The 18,907-nt window shown below is 34.0% G+C and overlaps 4 protein-coding genes across 4 annotated transcripts; all 4 read right to left on the bottom strand.

Moving 5' to 3' along the window:
* Positions 1-56: 56 nt before the first annotated feature.
* LOC124916533 (NDR1/HIN1-like protein 3) lies at positions 57-925 on the bottom strand. The gene has a single exon (XM_047457264.1). It carries the CDS (start codon positions 907-909, stop codon positions 226-228), a length of 684 nt encoding a protein of 227 aa, XP_047313220.1. The 5' UTR covers positions 910-925; the 3' UTR covers positions 57-225.
* Positions 926-9,689: 8,764 nt separating this feature from the next.
* On the bottom strand, positions 9,690-12,887 carry LOC124916050. Its single transcript, XM_047456784.1, has 2 exons — positions 10,656-12,887; positions 9,690-10,328 (listed from the first exon to the last, which is right to left on the bottom strand). The coding sequence occupies exons 1-2, from the start codon at positions 12,885-12,887 to the stop codon at positions 9,690-9,692; spliced, it is 2,871 nt and encodes a 956-aa protein (XP_047312740.1).
* Positions 12,888-14,056: 1,169 nt separating this feature from the next.
* On the bottom strand, positions 14,057-14,836 carry LOC124916532 (NDR1/HIN1-like protein 3). The gene has a single exon (XM_047457263.1). The coding sequence runs from the start codon at positions 14,789-14,791 to the stop codon at positions 14,099-14,101; it is 693 nt and encodes a 230-aa protein (XP_047313219.1). The 5' UTR covers positions 14,792-14,836; the 3' UTR covers positions 14,057-14,098.
* A 1,657-nt stretch (positions 14,837-16,493) lies between these two features.
* LOC124915049 (50S ribosomal protein L27-like) lies at positions 16,494-18,872 on the bottom strand. The gene is made up of 4 exons (XM_047455698.1): positions 18,710-18,872; positions 17,161-17,264; positions 16,949-17,073; positions 16,494-16,881 (listed from the first exon to the last, which is right to left on the bottom strand). Exons 2-4 carry the CDS (start codon positions 17,240-17,242, stop codon positions 16,648-16,650), a joined length of 441 nt encoding a protein of 146 aa, XP_047311654.1. The 5' UTR covers positions 17,243-17,264; positions 18,710-18,872; the 3' UTR covers positions 16,494-16,647.
* Positions 18,873-18,907: the final 35 nt, after the last annotated feature.

Genomic DNA, 18,907 nt, shown 5'->3' on the forward strand with positions numbered 1-18,907 from the left:
TTTACTGTAAATTTCCAAAATTAAATCATTAATGATGATGATAGGTAAATAAATCATAATATGAAATCAAATGCCTTTTATTTATTAACAAGCCCCAAAAATCAAATCAATATGATATAGTAGTAGTACATTACAATAAGGAAAAAAGAAATGCTCTGAACTGAATTGACAAAGAAGTAAGGAATGGAACAAACAGCCATAACCAGAAAATAAACCGGTGAATGACTACCAGTCAATATCACACCTCTTGCTCTGAAACGAACCGCCATTCATGTTGGAATTCAAAGGTATCTTCAGATCGCACTCGACCTTGCTGGTAAATCTCGGCGTCTTGAACCACCATGCCTTCAATCGGATTCGGAGTTTAAGCTTCAAATCAATGCTATAAATCCCCGATAACTTCTCCGAATCGTAACTCGTTCTATCGGATCCCTGCAAAACCACCACACTCTGCCCCTGAAACTCGGTGCTCACATTGGCCGTGTTCTTGTGTCCCTGATAGAATCTCTGCAGATCCTTAGTCTGTAACCGCTCGTCTTCGTAATAGGCGCTGGCCTCAATTTGGTCGTAGTAGACTCCGACGCGTTTGTTAGGGTTTCGAATGATGAGGTTTAGAGCGAGGTTGTAATAGAGAGTGTTGTTTGTGGTGGAAAGATCGAACTGAGTGAGAGTAGCATCGGTGGCGTAGAATTTGACCTGATTAGGGCGGAAGACGAGCCAGAGAACCAAGACGATAAGACCTATGGTGACCAGAATTGTGCAGAGGATTTTGAAAATGAGACTGAAGAGACAGCCGCAGAGGCAGCCGCAACAAGAGCCGCGACCGTGCCTGTGATGGGTTTTGGACGGCGGTGGAATCGAAGGACCATAGTATGCTCCATTCAGGTGTGGCTGTTTAGATTCTCCCATGGTTTGGTTTTGAATGAAGGATGATGGATTATGCATGGGAGGCGTGAATATATATATATATAGAAATGAAGAAGGCGCGTTAAAAAGTATTCAACGCGGTTGCCGTTGATGGAAGGCGGCGGAAGGACTTTCGTTTATATATCATTGCTCAACTTCCCTCGTTTTCATATTAGACTTTCTTAAAGTTATTTAGTAGAATAAAAATTAGTGCTAATTACTAAAAATTAATTTATAAAAAAACAATAATAATAATTTAAATAGATATATTAAAATATAATAATTAAATTTATAATTTAAATATATATATATATAATATAAATTATTAAATTTAAGATATATTTAATAATGAGTTATAAGAGTTAAAATATAAATAAATAATTGAATTTAAATATTAAACTATGTTAAATTAAGAATAAATAAATAAAATAAGTTATTTAAAAAAAAATTCAAAACCTATCTCATTTTCATATTATACTTTTTGACAGTTATCATGCTGGACTTTTTTTTTTACAGTTATTTATCGGACTAAAAATTTATTATAATAATTAACACTATTTTTTTTAAAAAAAATCTTCAAAAATCAAATAAAAATGACTTTAATAATAATATTTTTTTTAATTTAATAGAAGCGTCTTTCACTTTATTATAATTAAACTAATTATTAAAATTTAAATAAGTTGAATGAATATGAACTAATTAAGGTTCTGAGTTGTTTTTTTATAAGAAATATTCATCTAACAGCTGATAGAGATTTTCCAAAATAATCAAAAGGTTTCATTGACTATTCCTTTTGGTTTAATTTAGTAGTTGTTTGAATTGATTGGTTATCTTTAATTAAATAACTAGTTTTAAGTATTTCTTTTTATATATTAATATTGAGATGAGAAAGTTCTAAAGAAGGTTTCATTATATTATATATTAATATTAGTATTACTGGTACATAGTTTTATGCATTCTTTGAGGACTTTGACTCTTCTCAATAATAAAGTAATAAATCATGTTTTCCAAAAGAAAGAAAAAAACTAACAAATAGAAAAAATAATATTAATTTTGGCCTTCTATTTGGATAATTAGAGGAGGAAACTATTGCATTCATATTATGGTTAGTGTTATAAACATCTTCCATTATCTTATTTGGATTTTAAAAATAAAATAAACAACTCTTTGAAAAAACTCTTACTTACATCTAAGATGACAATGAGTACTCATTTTGGATTATTGGTTTCGAATATTTTAAATCGGGATCGGATCGGTAATGGGATGGATAGTGGAGAAGGTACTCGATTGAGTTCAGATTCGGAGTCGGGATCCCCAATACCCGACTATATTAATATATATATATATATATATATATATATATATATATATATATATATATATATATATATATATATGGTGTTTTACATTCTAATTATTACCTACCTTATAATAATTACATCATTTATTTTATTCTTATTCACACTCCACTTTTAGCCACACTTCAATCTTATACACACTTTTTTTATTATCAAAAAATTATTTTTTTCATTACTCTTTTATCTCCATCTCTCATCACTTTTTCACCTTCATCTCTTAATATTTCTCAACATTTCCGATTCTGTTTTTTATTTTTTTATTTCGATATTACAAATGTAACCCCTGAAATTTTCTTTGTCCCGAAAAAGCTCGAAGTTCGAGAAATCTTAACCTAGATTTACGTGTCAAGAATATTTTAATAAAATATTATTTTAAAAAATTTATAAAAATATGTGCCTGCATTTTTATAAATTAATTACAACAATAATTAATTTTTGATCTAATTTAAATAATCTTTTAGATTTATGATAATCAAATTATCGTTTGATTAAAAGAAATATGTATTTTAAATTAATTTAAAATAATTAATTTAAAAAGTTATTTATTTGATTAAAGAGTCGTCAATTGATTTTTAATTTAAAATTAATAAATGTATTGTATACGTATACAAACGTACATTTGAACATAAATTCTTTTGAATACGGTGTTTCCTGATACTCAGGAAATAACTTTTGCATTATATCCTCCGTATCCGTTAAAGAATTGTCTCTTCTATAAAATCTTAACTTTTAAAAAATTGATTTTATTACGTTTTATTTAACCAATTATTTTTATAGTCATAAACATGCAAATATTTACTTGCATTTAAAATTGTACCTGAAAAATCAGTTTAAGGCATTATGATTTACAAATAAATCTCAAATAGACCCTTATCAAAAATAATTTGTGAAAATATTCTAAAAAATATTTTGAAGTTATTTTATATTTTTTTTGGATTTTTCAATAATGGTTTGGGGTTTCAAAATAAAATATAATATTATTTTAAATTTTAAATCTCAACCAAACAGGCCTCGGGACCGGTCCACTCGGTCGAGGGTGTCGATCCCTCTGTCTTAGGCTAAATCCTTTTGATCTGGGGTCGAGACCCCATGGTCGGATGCAGAAATTCTCGGTCAAGGTGTAGGGAGCCCTCAGTCGAGGTGTGGGGACTCTCGGTCCTGGACTAAGAGCTCTCGATCGAGGTACAAGAAGCTCTTGGTCTTGGGTTAGGTTTTTTCGGTCGTGACTAGAAATCCTTAATCAAGGTGCGGGGAGCTCTCGGTCTTTGTCTAAGAATTCTTGGTCGGGTGCAAGATTCCTTGGTCCTAGGCTAGGAATTCTTGGTCTAGTTTAGAAATTCTTGAACGAGGTGCAGGGAGCTCTCGGTCCTGAGCTAGGAGTTCTAGGTCGAGTGCGAGATTCCTCGGTCTTGGGCTAAGAAATCTCAGTTGGGTGCGAGATTCCTTAGTCGGGGTACAGGGGAAGGTTCGATTTTCTCGGTCGGAAATCAAACCCAGGTCGAGCCTTTAGTCGAGCCTTCGGTCGATCGTCAAGAACATCAAACTACAGGTTTTATGAATTCGACTGGGGCCCTAACCCTTCGATCTAAAGGCATGGGAGCTTCGTTTAGTCTCAATGATCATTTATAACATCAAAATGATGCATCATTCGATAAGAATGATGTTCCATTTAAATCAAATAATTTTGAAGTGAAAACGTGTTTTTGATTTTTATGGTTTAATGAAGCGTAAGGAGTTTGTCAATAACTTCCTTATACTTCATATGATTGAATGAAACCAAAACATGAGCATTGACTGTTCATTTTGAATTTTTTATTTTTATAAAATAAAATTAGTATTTGATTAAACATGATCGGGATTGTTTGGAATTGGTCTGGATGTACTCTTAACATCCTTAGAAGGGCAATGATCAGTTGTTCCATTCCATGCATGTACCTCTGTGTTCCATTTGAAAAAATAATTAAAACTACGTCGTTTAAATTCTTGTATTTGTCTTTATAAAGGAATCTTTTATTATTATTTTCAAAGGGTACAGAGAGAGAGATATAGAGTGGAACAGATCTCTCCTTAGAAACATGTTAGAAATGTTTTTGGATTATTGTTCTTGAGTTATAACTCAAAATAGAAACCCGATTTTAAAAAATTTTAAAATCAAATTTGGATCGATTGATTTAAATTAGTTTCGTTAGGAAGCTTATAAATGATCTTAGGATTGTTTCCAATAAAAAAAAATATATCTTCAACGCTTTGGGCAACCTAGAGCAAGGACAACCGACCTAATGAATGAAGAAAGTTGACTTACACAATTCGACTATATATAAAACTAGTCGAACTAAAATGTAAATTTTCAATTCTAACTTAAATCGGATTACATTATGATTAGAAACTTATTGTGAGTTGGAGAACACTCCGGAACTCTTTTATAAACTTTATGAATGCCCTTATCCGAGCTTTACAATCTTATACAGAGATTCGAAATTTTCAAGAAAATTTTAATGGAGGATTTTATGTGAGATTGTTGGAGGGCTAGAGATTGTGATACTTGCCTTCAGTTTTCTTAGAGAAGTCTATTTATAGCTTCACAAGGTCGGTTGATCGACCAAGTGGATCGAATTTCAGCCAAAAGTTATTAATGACATTTTGTTTGTTCTATATATAGTTGCTCGATGTGGGTGATGATGTAGCATATACTTGTAGGTGAAATGATCACCATATTAGGGTGATCATTTCAGCTTTCGAATTAGTCGTTTTGGTTGAGTATTGGCCGAGTTCCACTTTTAAAAAATCAAAAGTTATGGTCGATCATCATGGTTGTTCATCGCGAGGAAGAAAACAAGCCAGAAGAAAAACGACGTCGTTTACTTCTTCCGCGTTTGAGCGTTGAGGGATTCTTAAATATTGTTGTTTATGGCAAAGCGCGAACGCATGGGCATTCTATTGTGTATGGGCTAACAGTGTTGATGCGCGCGTTAGTTGGTCCAATATTGCGTGGAAGTGCTTCTCCTTCGTTGCAGCGGGCTATACGGTCCTCTGCTGTTCGTTGGATGAGGCATGGGCGCTCATCTGGATGATGTAGGGTCCGCTGCACTGGATTTTTCTAATTTCGATTGCAACAGATTCTGCCCTTTTTCAGCCTTGGCGCTAGATTGAAATTGATTTTTTTCAATCCCTTTGGATCCATTTTTAACCTACAAAATATTTTTAATAAATATGACATTTATTTTGTTTTTTATTTTATTTTTTAATGTATATTTTTGGGATTTTTATTAATAATTTATTTGGGATAAAATGGATACAACATTTATCCTAAATGATTTATTTTAACTTCTTTTAACCCTTTGAAATTAATCTAAGATAAAATAAATAAATATTTATCTCAAATTATTTTATTTATTTTTCTTAGCCATTATTTTAATTAATTGGAATTTAATTATTAAATATAATTATTCCAATTAATTATTTAATCATGTTTGGCCTTAATTTTAATTATTTTGAATTTATTTATTAAAAAATATTTATTTTAAAATTTATAAATTGAGTAGGTAAAATTTTAGTTCTTACAACTAATTTAATGTTATTTATCTTTTCGTTATTTTTCAATATATTTTTGTAACTTAATTTTAGTCAAATATATAAATTTACCTTTTAATCGGGTAATGGGATACTTGTCGGAGATCGAATGTCCGACAAATCGGGGATAGGGAAAAATAGATATACTCGTCGGTTTTGGAATCAAGAAAAGGTAGTAAAATAAAAATTGGGTACAGATATGGATACTTCACTACCCGACGAGTAAGGTACACATTGATATCCCTACTTAGATCAATCCATTTAGTTGTTTGATATGTTCTATTTCAAGAATAAAATACATATTAGATAAGTGTTTCGATTTTTTAGATTTTTAAAATAATCAATCAAATTTAATATTATTTCACACCTTTTCTAATTAATCATATAATTTAATTTATTAATCAAAATATTATATAAAAAAATTATTTTAGTATTATTATATATTATTACCTTTAAAGTATTTTTGTTTAAAATATCCATTATTTTAATATATATATATCAAAATGTCATCAATTTTATGTTCTTAGTTCTTTCATGGAACATCTCATTTTCGTTAGAAAAATATAATGTTGACTATCACAAGAGACTGTCAACATCGGTAAATCTTTCTCGAGTTCCCTTAATAGGTTTTCAGCCAAATAGCTTATTTAAAAGATTTTGCAATGGTAATGTATTCTACCGTAAACAATACAAATGTACTTTATCGAGTAGTTTTTCAACTAATTGCACAACCGTCGAGATAAAAAAAAAACATGTGAGTGGTCTTTTTTTCTCAAGATCGCCAGCATAATTAGAGTGATATAACCGACAACTCCATCTCTAATCTTCCTAAACTGTAGATGAGCATCTGTTGAATTTCTTAAATAATGTAAGTTCAATTGAACTATTCTCAATACTCTTTACCTGAATTTGTTAAGTATCTACTAACTGCATTTATTAAATATGTCAAATCAGATCGAATACAAATAATGTCATACATAGGTAAACTAATTGCAATAAAATATGAAGTTCGTAACATATATTCGATATCCTCATCAAACTGAGGTGACATAATATAAGAGAGTTTAAAATTAGTTATTAATGGAAAATTCACGTACTAGCATCAAGCGTATTGAAATAATAAATGATTTTCTCAATATACTTTTTACCACTTAGGTATATTTTCTAGCTGCTTTATCTTTGAAAATCTTCATTCCAAATATTTTCTTTGCAAATCTTAAATTATTTATATCAGACTCTTTACCAAGTTACAGTTATATTTTATTTATCTCTTTAGATAATTAATTGTTATCAACATATCATCAACATATAAGAGAAGATAAACAAATGAACAATTGTAATCAACTTTCAAGTAGACGCAACTATCAAAGTTACTTCTTTTGAAGTCACAAGTGATCATAAAAGAGTCGAAACTTTTATACCACTTGCATTGGCGATTGCTTTAAATCATAAAGAAATTTCTTCAAATAACAAATACAGTCATCTTCTCTTAAGACTGTAAATTTTTTAGATTGATGCATATAAATGTCTTCATATAAATCTATGTGTGGAAATAAGGTCTTCACATCCAGATGCTTAAGCTCCAAAATATGCATCGTCAACATATCACTCTTCTACTTTAAAGAACCTAACTATTTTTTTGCTTGTCGAGGATGTAATGTTCACAAATTTTAAATTACTAATACTCTATTCATCAAGAAATCCTCCCTTTCTTAACTCAGTCATGTCATTCTCACTTATATGACCAAGTTGCACATGCCACAACTTTGTGATATCATCATTAGATAACTAGGAGGTCGCGACAACAACATAAGCTGGACTCTTTAAGAACATATAGCATTTTAGGTTTTCTTTCACCTTTCATCACGACAAGAAAACTTTTACAAACTTTCATAACTCCACTTTCAATAGTGTACTTGTAAACTTTTGAATCGAGAGTACTAAGAAATAATATTTGTCTTCAAATTAGGAACATGTCTTACATCATCAAGTTTTCGAACAACACTATCAAATATCTTGTTTTTATTATTCATATACCCACGACCTTACATGATTAATTGTTTCTCAGTAACACAATACATTTTGAAACTGTATCATATGTTGAAAATTAGTCCCGATTGAGACACATCTGATACGCACAAATAGATCGAGTATCCATTAATCTTGTGATCTCACGTCGTAAGAAAAAATTATGATGAGTTTACTGTCTTCATCTTCAGCAATAGTGGTTTCGCCTAAATTTTATGTATGTCTTTCAGTTAGAATACCATACTCTTTCTTAATTTTATTTTATAGTTTCCAACACTCAAATTTTATGTGGCTTCTATTTCTGCAATAATTGTAAGTCTTTTAAGGTTTTCTTGAATTTGATCTATTTGTATTATAGTCTTTTATAACATTTCTTGGGTTTTCCCTCCAACAATAAGACTATTTACCCAACCATCAAAATGACTAACAAGATCTTTCATTTTCTCCTTAACGAATAATACATCATAAATATCATTAATTGTGACAATATTATAAATAATAAAATAGTATCGCAAAACGTAAACGTGATATACGATTATAGGAAACAAACATAGAAGATTAAAGTTAAGTCTTTATTGTCATACTAGACTTCCAAGACTTCCTAATCAACAACAGTTTCTTTAAATTCCAATAAATTCTCTTGTAAAGATGTACATTCTAGCTTACGATACAAATATAATTGTAACTACTTTAGCTTCAGCCATAACCCATACATAAGCACTCATCTCCTTCAAAACATCTTGTAGAGTATTCTTTGACACATGAAGATTTATATGAGACGAGTAATCCTACTTACCATACGGTTTTTAATTTTCAGCACCTACTTACCATTTCAAATGAGGAAGGAAGTCGTTGCGCCGAATAAAGAACTCGCTGATAAAGAACGAAATTGCCGCCAAAGAAGGAAATCGCCAGTCGTCGTATAGAGAAACGAACTTTTTGAAAATATATCTTTTTAGAAAGAGAAGAGATGACTAAGATTCTTTTTATAATTACTATATAATATTTATTTAATAAAATATGTATAATTTAAATTTTCTGTAAAATTCCAAAATTAAATCATTAATGATGAGATGATGATAGGTAAATAAATCATATAATATGAAATCAAATGCCTTTTATTTATTCACAAGCCCTAAAAATCAAATCAATATGATGTAGTAGTAGTACATTACAATAAGGAGAAAGAAATGCTCTAGAGAACTGAAATGACAAGGGAAATTTGATGGAATAACCCTCATAAGAGGGGAATTTCCACTATTAACAGGTGTTTAATAAATTTTTCATTTTTGACCTTTTGCCTTGGCAAAAGGTCAGTTTTACCCTTTAATAAAAATAAAAAAAAATTTGATTTTCATTCTCCCCCTCTTCCTTTCCCCCCGTTCTCCTTTCACTCCCTTCCAACTTCCCGAAGACGACTGATCAACCCCGAAGACGACGACGACGCCGAAGAGCCCCCGAAACATCGACGACGTGACGAAGGTGACGAAGAAGGTGACGAAGGCGACTGTGCATCTGTCGCAGACGACAGTGCATCTGTCGCAGGCGGGAAATGCATCTGTCGCATGCGACAGATGAACTGTCGCATGCGACAGATGCATTTCCCGCCTGCGACAGATGCACTGTCGTCTGCGACAGATGCACAGTCGTCTGCGACAGATGCATTTCCTGCTATTTCTCTTCATGTTGGTGTTTTTCTACTCTTAGATGGAGACTGGAAAACTGATATATTATATTTGAATTCAAAATAGAAAACTAAATTACATTCAAAAATAAATACATAAGGTTTACATTCAAAAATATACATAGCTAAATTATGTCCATTTTCTATGGGTCTATTATATGGTGGAACAACCTAACTGCCCATTTTTGTCTCCAAAAAACAATGTTCTCTGATGTCACAGCTGATATATCCAATTTTGCAGTAAGGTACTCCAAATACATGATTGTAAAAAGACCACAGTCTCCACTCTTCGTGCACTTGGGGACTCTTGGGTGTGGTATTACAACATATGACATTCCTTCCAAACTGAACTTAGGATACTTGATCCTGTCAAACTCGGTCGTTCCAAATAGAAAGAGATATGGAATCATTTCACATAGTGGTTTCATGAACTTGTCATATTGATTCTTTTTGATAAATCCTTGTTCGCAGTCATAAACATTGATGCACCAATCTTGTAGTTGCACCTCACAAAGGACCAAATGCTTCATATTAAGATTCATAGGGAAATATATCTTATCTACAATCATCCAAGAAGTCATCAATTTTTCTTCATCACCCCTGAAATATTCCATCAAGTCATCATCGAATGTGTATGTTTGTGGATTTTTGGAGAACTTTGAATAACGTAACGACAACCTCGTAGAGACATTACAGTCACATATTGAGAAATCCATCGGTTGATAAGTCTTGGGAAAATTGGCAACTCTTTTTTTAAGAATGTAACATGCTGCATCTATCTCCTGCGACAGATTCGAGAAAATGAAGTAAGCACAGAGCATCGAATGAATTAAGCACAGAACATGAAGAGAAATAGCAGGAAATGCATCTGTCGCAGGCGACAGTGCATCTGTCGCATGCGCCAGATGCATTTCCCGCCTGCGCCAGATGCACTGTCGTCTGCGACAGATGCACTGTCGTCTGCGACAGATGCACTGTCGTCTGCGACAGATGCACTGTCGCAGGCGGGAAATGCATCTGGCGCAGGCGACAGATGCACTTCCTGCTATTTCTCTTTAACCTCATGTTAATACAATACCCAAAATACAGTTTCAACAACAAAAACTTACCTGATCATGTAGCCAATTCTGAGGCCTCAACATTCTGTTAAACAATTCTCGACCAGCATAGAAAAGAACCAGATTTATCGTGTCATCATCCTCCAGCTTCATCCATTGTTTCAAATCATCCAACAGTTCACTATCATAATCTAAAAGAGGATTCACAGTTACTGGATCAATGAGTTTAAAAGATTTTCCATTAGGATCTGTATAGTTCCCCAATTGTGTGGACCTCTTCTTTCTCCGAAAACTCTGTCCCTGAAATCTTGTTGGAGTCAATACCAATACATCATCATCCTTCTTCTTTCCCAACTCAGCCTCTTCATCAGTCTTCTTTCCCATGTCATCCTCTTCATCATTCTTCTTTCCCATGTCAGCCTCTTCATTCATCTTCCTTTTCTTGCCCAACCTATTTTTGGCTAAAACTACCTTCCTCTTCTTCTTCGTGGCCAATTCTTTCTTTTCCAACTCAACATTATTATCAACAACAGCTGCAGCCTCTTCATCTTTGTTTACATCCTGCTCGGCTTCTTTGTTGATCTCCAAACCATCAACAACCTCTTCATCAACAGCCTCTTCATCTTTGTTTACATCCTGCTCGGCTTCTTTGTTGATCTCCAAACCATCAACAACCTCTTCATCAACAGCCTCTTCATCTTTGTTTACATCCTGCTCGGCTTCTTTGTTGATCTCCAAACCATCAACAACCTCTTCATCAACAGCCTCTTCAACTTTGTTTTCAGCCTCTTCAACTTTGTTTTCATTCTGCTCGGCTTCATTATTGATCTCTAAACCATCAACAGCAGAAGCATCCTTGTTTTGATCATCATCAACAACAGCTTCTTTGTTGATCTCCAACCCATCAACAGCAGAAGAATCTTTGTCATCATCAACAACAGCAGCATTGTTTATCATCTCCAAACCATCAACAACAGCATCCTCCAACCCAACATCATCATTGGTTATCATCTCCAAACCATCAACAACAGCATCCTCATCATTCTCATCAGCAACATCTTTGTTGATTTCCAAATCCTTCTCCACATCATTCATATCAGTAGCAGCAACAACATCCTCCAACCCAACATCATTCATATCAGTAGCAGCAACAACATCCTCCAACCCAACATCATTCATATCAGCAGCAGAAACATCATTCTTTTGTTGTTTTATTTCATCCAATAATTGGATTATGTGTTTGAACATAACCCGTTGATCCTCTTTCATTACCTTCATTTCAGTTTTCAGCTCCTTCACATCCCTTGTCAACTCCTTCACATCCTTTGTAAGCTCATCAAACTTGTCATCATTCTGGGCTTTAGTCACCGGATTGTCAAACTTGTCTTGCCTAGTAGGAGAACTGTCTTCTTTCTTTTGAGGACTCGTTGCTGAAGGGACATGGGTTGATTCACGAGTAGTAGACCGAGAGCTGTCTTCGCTAGATTCATCACTAGACTCGATCATCTTAATTGCTGTCCTTTTAATTGTTCTCCTCTTGGGCGTGATTTTGGGAGTACCATCTTCATTCTTTCTCTTCCTACCATCCACCTCAAATAAATCATCATAAATGTAATCTCCCATTTCTTCAAAGTCATCCCCACAGTAGTTCCTCTTCTCTTCCTCAGACTCATGAATCTTGTTAAAGACATTGCATTTGAAAAGGGCATTGGATACCTCTTGGCTAGTGTTGGTGTTGCTTCTGGAGGCTGTAAAAAGTAATATCCTTGGGCATGTATGTTTTTCCTCGATCATATCCGCAAATTTGGGGACAAATGTCTTCATAACCAAATATGTCCAAACTTGGAAGGCTATGGCGAAGCCACTAATAGTATAAGCAACATCACAGTTCCCCTTGCAAGTTTCCTTCTTCTCCACATATAGCTGCCGAAGATGTTTCATGTCCTTGTCAATACCCTTCAAAGTTGAATTGAATGACACCTTTCCCCATGGAAATTGAAGGAACATTTCCATATCCTCCACCATGCTGAAGATCTTCAAACATACCCTCTTCCTATTATCAGATCCAAAGAGACACTGGTAGATAAGGTTGATGAGCCCAAGCTTCCATGCATCTTCCTTCTCAGAGCAGTTGAGGAAAACACTTTGAACTTCTGTCACTTTAACAACTGTTCTGCCACCAAAGTATTTATGGACTAGAGGTGGAATTTCTTCAGCGTTCCAGTTTTCAATGACAGGAAATCTTCCAAAATTTAGGCCTGTTACCAAGGCATATTCCTTCATGCCCTAGTAAAGCTGCTGACCATTGACTAAGAAACTTATTCCCTTCGAATTGGAGCTGCTTTTCCTGATCAACATCTGGTGGATTATTGTTCCTGAGAAAATGACAGTTGGGGCTTTCAATAGATACTGAAATTGACTCTTCATAGCCCTTTCCATAAGACCAAAGTGATTAAACTTGTCCTTGGTCTTTAACAAGCAGGTGCAAGTAGATTTCCATGAAACACGTCCAGGAAAGTTCTCAATTACAGTTTTGTTTTTGCATTTGGTTGTTGCCATCTGCAAAAAATCAATAAGTCAGAATAATGAAAGTAAATACCACTAATTTAAAGGAAATATGACATATTTCGCAGGCGACGATGCATCTTTCGTCTGCGACAGATGCATCTGTCGCAGACGACAGTGCATCTTTCGCAGGCGACAGTGCATCTGTCGCAGACGACAGTGCATCTGTCGCAGACGACAGATGCATCTGTCGCAGACGAAAGATGCATCTGTCGCAGGCAGAATATACTATTCGCCTGCGACAGATGCATCGTCGTCTGCGACAGATGCACTGTCGTCTGCGACAGATGCACTGTCGCCTGCGAAAATGCATCATCGCCATCGACAATAAACCCAAAACCCTGCAACAGCCTTCGACAGAAGCATTTGAAACCCAAAACTAAACCTAAACAATAAACCTAAACAATAAACACTACCTAAACCTAAACACATACCTAAACCTAAACAATACCCTAAACCATTCCTCCATTATAACATGCATGGATATAAATCGGAGAACTAGGATAGAAACGGGGAAGATAAACTCACATTCAACGTATTTGAGTTGAGATTCTCGTCGGGGGCTCTTGTATGTCGTCGGAGCTCGTCGGGGTTCGAGGGAGGGTTCGAGGGAGAGGACGTCGTCGATGTTTCGGGGGCTCTTCGGCGTCGTCGTCGTCTTCGGGGTTGATCAGTCGTCTTCGGGAAGTTGGAAGGGAGTGAAAGGAGAACGGGGGAAAGGAAGAGGGGGAGAATGAAAATCAAATTTATTTTTTTTTATTAAAGGGTAAAACTGACCTTTTGCCAAGGCAAAAGGTCAAAAATGAAAAATTTATTAAACACCTGTTAATAGTGGAAATTCCCCTCTTATGAGGGTTATTCCATCAAATTTCCCAATGACAAAGAAGGAAGGAAGGAATGGAACAAACAGAAAATAAACCGGTGACTGACTACCAGTCAATATCACACCTCTTGCTCTGAAACGAACCGCCATTAATGTTGGAATTCAAAGGTATCTTCAGATCGCACTCGACCTTGCTGGTAAATCTCGGCGTCTTGAACCACCAGGCCTTCAATCGGATTCGGAGTTTAAGCTTCAAATCAATGCTATAGATCCCCGATACCTTCTCCGAATCGTAACTCGTTCTATCGGATCCCTGCAAAACCACCACACTCTGCCCTTGAAACTCGGTGCTCACATTGGCCGTGTTCTTGTGTCCCTGATAGAATCTCTGCAGATCCTTAGTCTGTAACCGCTCGTCTTCGTAATAGGCGCTGGCCTCAATTTGGTCGTAGTAGACTCCGACGCGCTTGTTAGGGTTTCGAATCGTGAGGTTTAGAGCGAGGTTGTAATAGAGAGTGTTGTTTGTGGTGGAGAGGTCGAACTGAGTGAGAGTCGCATCGGTGGCGTAGAATTTGACCTGATTAGGGCGGAAGACGAGCCAGAGAACCAAGACAATAAGACCTATGGTGACCAGAATTGTGCAGAGGATCTTGAAAATGAGACTGAAGAGACAGCCGCAGAGGCAGCCGCAACAGTCGAAACTAGAGCCGCGGCCGTGCCTGTGGTAGGTTTTGGACGGCGGTGGAATGGAAGGACCGTAGTATGCTCCGTTGAGGTGTGGCTGTTTAGATTCTCCCATTGTCTCTTTCGGATGATGAGTAAGAATTCAAGATGATGGATGATACCATGGGAGGGATGAATATATATATATATAGAAATGAAGAACGCACGTTTAAAGATATTCAACGCGGTTGCTGTTGATGGAAGGTGAAGAAGAAGAAGGCATCCGATGACTTTTCCCCAAACTTCCATCGTTTTTCTTTGCCTTAGGTTAGGTTTAATCATTTTTCATTGAAAAGATAGTTTTAAAATCTTTCCATAATTAAATATATATATTTTTTTAATTAAATTTCAGTTGAAGATTCAAAGGAGGATTTAGTTTGATAGATTTATAAAATGGTTCTGTAGTTAATTAAGGTGAGAAGGTTTGACTATATTATATATGGAGTGGTTTAGGAACTTTAGACTATTTCCTAATAATAAATAATATTAATACTCTTACTTGTCCCAAAATGCAATGGCCCATGTGTGGAGGAATAAACTAAACCATTTGTAATTTCATATTGTGGTTTGATTGTTTGACCTCTTCTCTTCTTATTTTATTTCTTATTTAGTGCCCTAATTAGTAATTACTGAGAAGAGTGTTATCCTATTGGGTAAGAAAACAATCTTAGTGTGATCCATCTTAAGAGACCAGCATTTCAGTTCAATCGGTATTTTTATCGAAAAATTAATCTCAACCATTGGTGTCAGTTTTTCAAAATTTTCATTCGTCATTTGACGATTAAAGGTCGGTTTGGTTAGTTATAAAATATGTTAGGTCGATTTATCAGTTTAATCATTTTCTTTTAAGTTAAATATACAAAATAATAAATATATGTGCCAATATTAAACATTAGGTCCATCATTTATAAATATATCAAAAACACGTATATATATGGTCGGTCGGTTAAACCGTCGATTTTTTATTATTTAAATTGTCAACCGACCCGACATCGGTACAGAAAATTATGAATCAATCAGAACTCGATACAATCAATTTTTCATAGGTTCAATTTATTCGGGGTTTTGCTTACCCCTAATCTATCTAGTTGTTTGGCTATCAAATCACAAATCATATTGTTTCAAATCATGTAGGTTAAAGTTGTTAGTTATTAGTCATTTCAACTTAGGTGTTTTTATTGTGATTGAATTTGAGATTTTTGATTACTTAAATAAAATGTTACATTTTTTTGAGTTATTCATTTTTAGTATTTTTAGTGAGAATTAAACTGAAATTTTTTATCTTTTAGATACAACTTTTTTTTACTTTAATTAGTTAATTGATTAATTTTTTATTAAATGATTGAATTGTAATGTTTTCCATTTTGTTTTTATTATTAAAAAGTCCATTTTATAACAATAATTTAATACTGTTTCATTTGAATTTACTTAAGAACAAATAATTTATACTTTTTAATAGATTTATAATAAATAAGTTATATAAAATTTTGAATTTAACTCTCAAAATCTTAAGATTTAAAAAAATGCCAAACAAGTATGTTTTAAATAAACTCTGTTATTCAAATTCTTACAATTTTAAATTTATTTATTATTATTTTAATAAATTATATATATAATAATAATGATATATATTTAAAATAAATTATTACTTGAGAACTTACAAATCTACCACCTAAACAAGAATTTTAAATAATCTCTCAGAAATCAGAAGAAAACTTGTTTCAATTGTCAATTATTGGAATAGTTAAAATAAGCCACTTATTTTGTCAAACTTTAGCTAATAAAATAGAAGCTTGAGCTATATGGTTTCTAAAATAAAATCAAACCAGACCATATCTCAGAACAAGTAAAGTCCCAGTAAAAAACTACATGAATTTTGTTGAAAATGTGTTCATCAGAAAGACCCATGTCAGATTAAAACAAATAGAGAAGCTAAACAGCAGTTTTGAGCTCAGCAGCTGTGGCACTTGAGTAAACCGGGTGAAGAACATGTCCTTCCTTTGGTTCAACATGAATCCACTTGCGTCCAGTCATTTTGTTACGCTCGAACTTGACCGAACCTTCTTTCAAAGCAAACAAGGTGTGATCCCTCCCCATTCCCACATAATTACCTGGATGAAACCGAGTTCCTCTTTGACGAACAATTATATTTCCAGGAATAACTCTCTGCGTCATAACACATAAATTTTAGCATTCTCATTTTCGCCACATATTTGTATTTATTTAAATTCACCTCTCCACCGAACTTCTTCACTCCAAGATTCTTGGGATTCGAGTCCCGTCCATTCTTTGTAGAACCTGCAGTCTTTTTTGTAGCCCAACGCCTAAATGAAGTGTTGAATGCACCTCCAGCTATATCTGATTCAAATGGACAAAATTAATCATAAATCACACGGATAGCCAAACACAACAATTGGATCCTGGATGTTAAGAACAGATATATACCTGCAGCTGAGCTGTAAACTGGAGTATTTGTGACCAACTCCTTCAAATTTAGTCTTTTACAAAGTACGTTGACAAAATTCATGATGGTTTTTCAGCGAATGAACCTGAGGAAAGAAGCCCAAATGTGAAAGATCGACATACTATGTTTTAAGGATATGCCATATGAGACTATATGAGAGCTCAAAAAGGAAAGAAATACTCGCAACAAACTATTCACTTTTCTTATTTACAGTGAGACGTTGGTGATCAGAAAATATCTACATTTTTATGTTTACAGAAAATCATAGGCATGATTCAAAAAATAATCTTTACACCAAATGAAGCAAGAATCACAAATAATTTAGATTATGATCCAAAAGTTCATATGTAAACCAAATGAAGTAAAAATCACAATAGAATTTCTTTTTTTGAATTGAAGGAAGCTAGCACTACCACCACAGTTATGGACCCTCACTTCAACTTAAAACATTCTCAGTGAAAATCGAACATTAGACATTTATTTTCTTAAGAAAAACTCTTACCACTTGAGCCACCCTAGTGGCTTAAAATCACACTAAAATCTGGATGATTTTGAGCTAGAAAACAAACTTATACCAAAAACATCAGTTAACTTTGATGATTTTCTAATGATATCGTGATTATGGCAAAATTTCAGTTTCCAAATAAGATCAGCATCATACGAGCTGAATCTATTTCTACCTTTTGTCCTTCTCATGTTTAAATTACAAAGTACAAAGTTAGAGCTAACAAACTCTTAATCAAGAAGTTGCTTTTGAAATGTCTATTGTCTACCTATTTGATAATGATGGGAATCCCTGGATTAGTTCATAGTAAGAAATTACTCATAAAACTAGAACATTCATGAAGACATATAAGTTTAGTGCAGCAAAATAAATAATTAAATACATAGAGACACAGTCTTGTGGTCTGTTGGTATAAACTGGGGGGGGGGGGGGGGGGGGGGGGGAGTAAATGGTTCACCCGACCCATAGTTTTACAACCCATTAGCCCATATGTGCATGATTGCTAAATCAATATTGAAGAAAGCAATCAAAATGAAGAAAGTATCAGCAAAATATCTCATTCATAGTGTACCAACAATTTTGTCTAAAATAATGAAATTGATTGATCAAGACAGCCAACCATGTTCACTAGAATGTAAATAGAATCAACAACCAATGAATTTCAAGAGCTACATTTCAAATACATAGTAAAATAGAGGAACATGAAGAGCTTTGCACCTTTCCTCCTGTATTCCATATTTCATCTGATTACCAAAAACCAAAGGAATGCGTATGCTTAAGAAGAAGAAGTCATCAAATTAAGAACAGTAGATCTTTACACCTCTTCGAAAGAACAATAAAGAAAAGAAAATAGTGAAATCTATAATTGAGTGTTGCTGCATTACAAAATTCAAGCAAAAGCTCAATATCAATCAATCAACCATCTCAAATACATGAAAACAAATCAGATTTAAGCCGAAAAAGCAATCAGACTCTCAACAAATTCTAAAGGAAATCTGTAATGAAAAGCAATGAAACAAAAGTACCTTCGTCGGGCTTCAAAGGTCTCGACTTTGTTAAGATTCTTGACAAAAGAGGCTAGGAAGTTCTTGCAGCGGCGGCGGCGACCCTGGGATGGCTGCGCCTCTCTTGCGTCGGGTGGGTATTGTTTTAAAAGTTTGTCTGAGACTCTGAAGCACTAGATCACAGTTAGGGTACAAAGTTTTAATCAATAACTAAAGATG

Source organism: Impatiens glandulifera, chromosome 9 (assembly GCF_907164915.1).
Source record: "Impatiens glandulifera chromosome 9, dImpGla2.1, whole genome shotgun sequence".
In the NCBI taxonomy this organism is placed as follows: Eukaryota; Viridiplantae; Streptophyta; class Magnoliopsida; order Ericales; family Balsaminaceae; genus Impatiens; species Impatiens glandulifera.

Bases quoted from the DNA above. Each gene is read 5' to 3' on its own strand.
- LOC124916532 (XM_047457263.1), bottom strand. From the start codon at position 14,791: ATGGGAGAATCTAAACAGCCACACCTCAACGGAGCATACTACGGTCCT.
- LOC124915049 (XM_047455698.1), bottom strand. From the start codon at position 17,242: ATGAATTTTGTCAACGTACTTTGTAAAAGACTAAATTTGAAGGAGTTG. The intron at 17,074-17,160 runs GTATATATCTGT...CATTTGAATCAG, and splicing joins AGTTTACAGCTCAGCTGCAG to ATATAGCTGGAGGTGCATTC. The intron at 16,882-16,948 runs GTGAATTTAAAT...GTTATGACGCAG, and splicing joins TGAAGAAGTTCGGTGGAGAG to AGAGTTATTCCTGGAAATAT.
- LOC124916533 (XM_047457264.1), bottom strand. From the start codon at position 909: ATGGGAGAATCTAAACAGCCACACCTGAATGGAGCATACTATGGTCCT.
- LOC124916050 (XM_047456784.1), bottom strand. From the start codon at position 12,887: ATGAAGGAATATGCCTTGGTAACAGGCCTAAATTTTGGAAGATTTCCT. The intron at 10,329-10,655 runs GTAAGTTTTTGT...AATCTGTCGCAG, and splicing joins AGAATTGGCTACATGATCAG to GAGATAGATGCAGCATGTTA.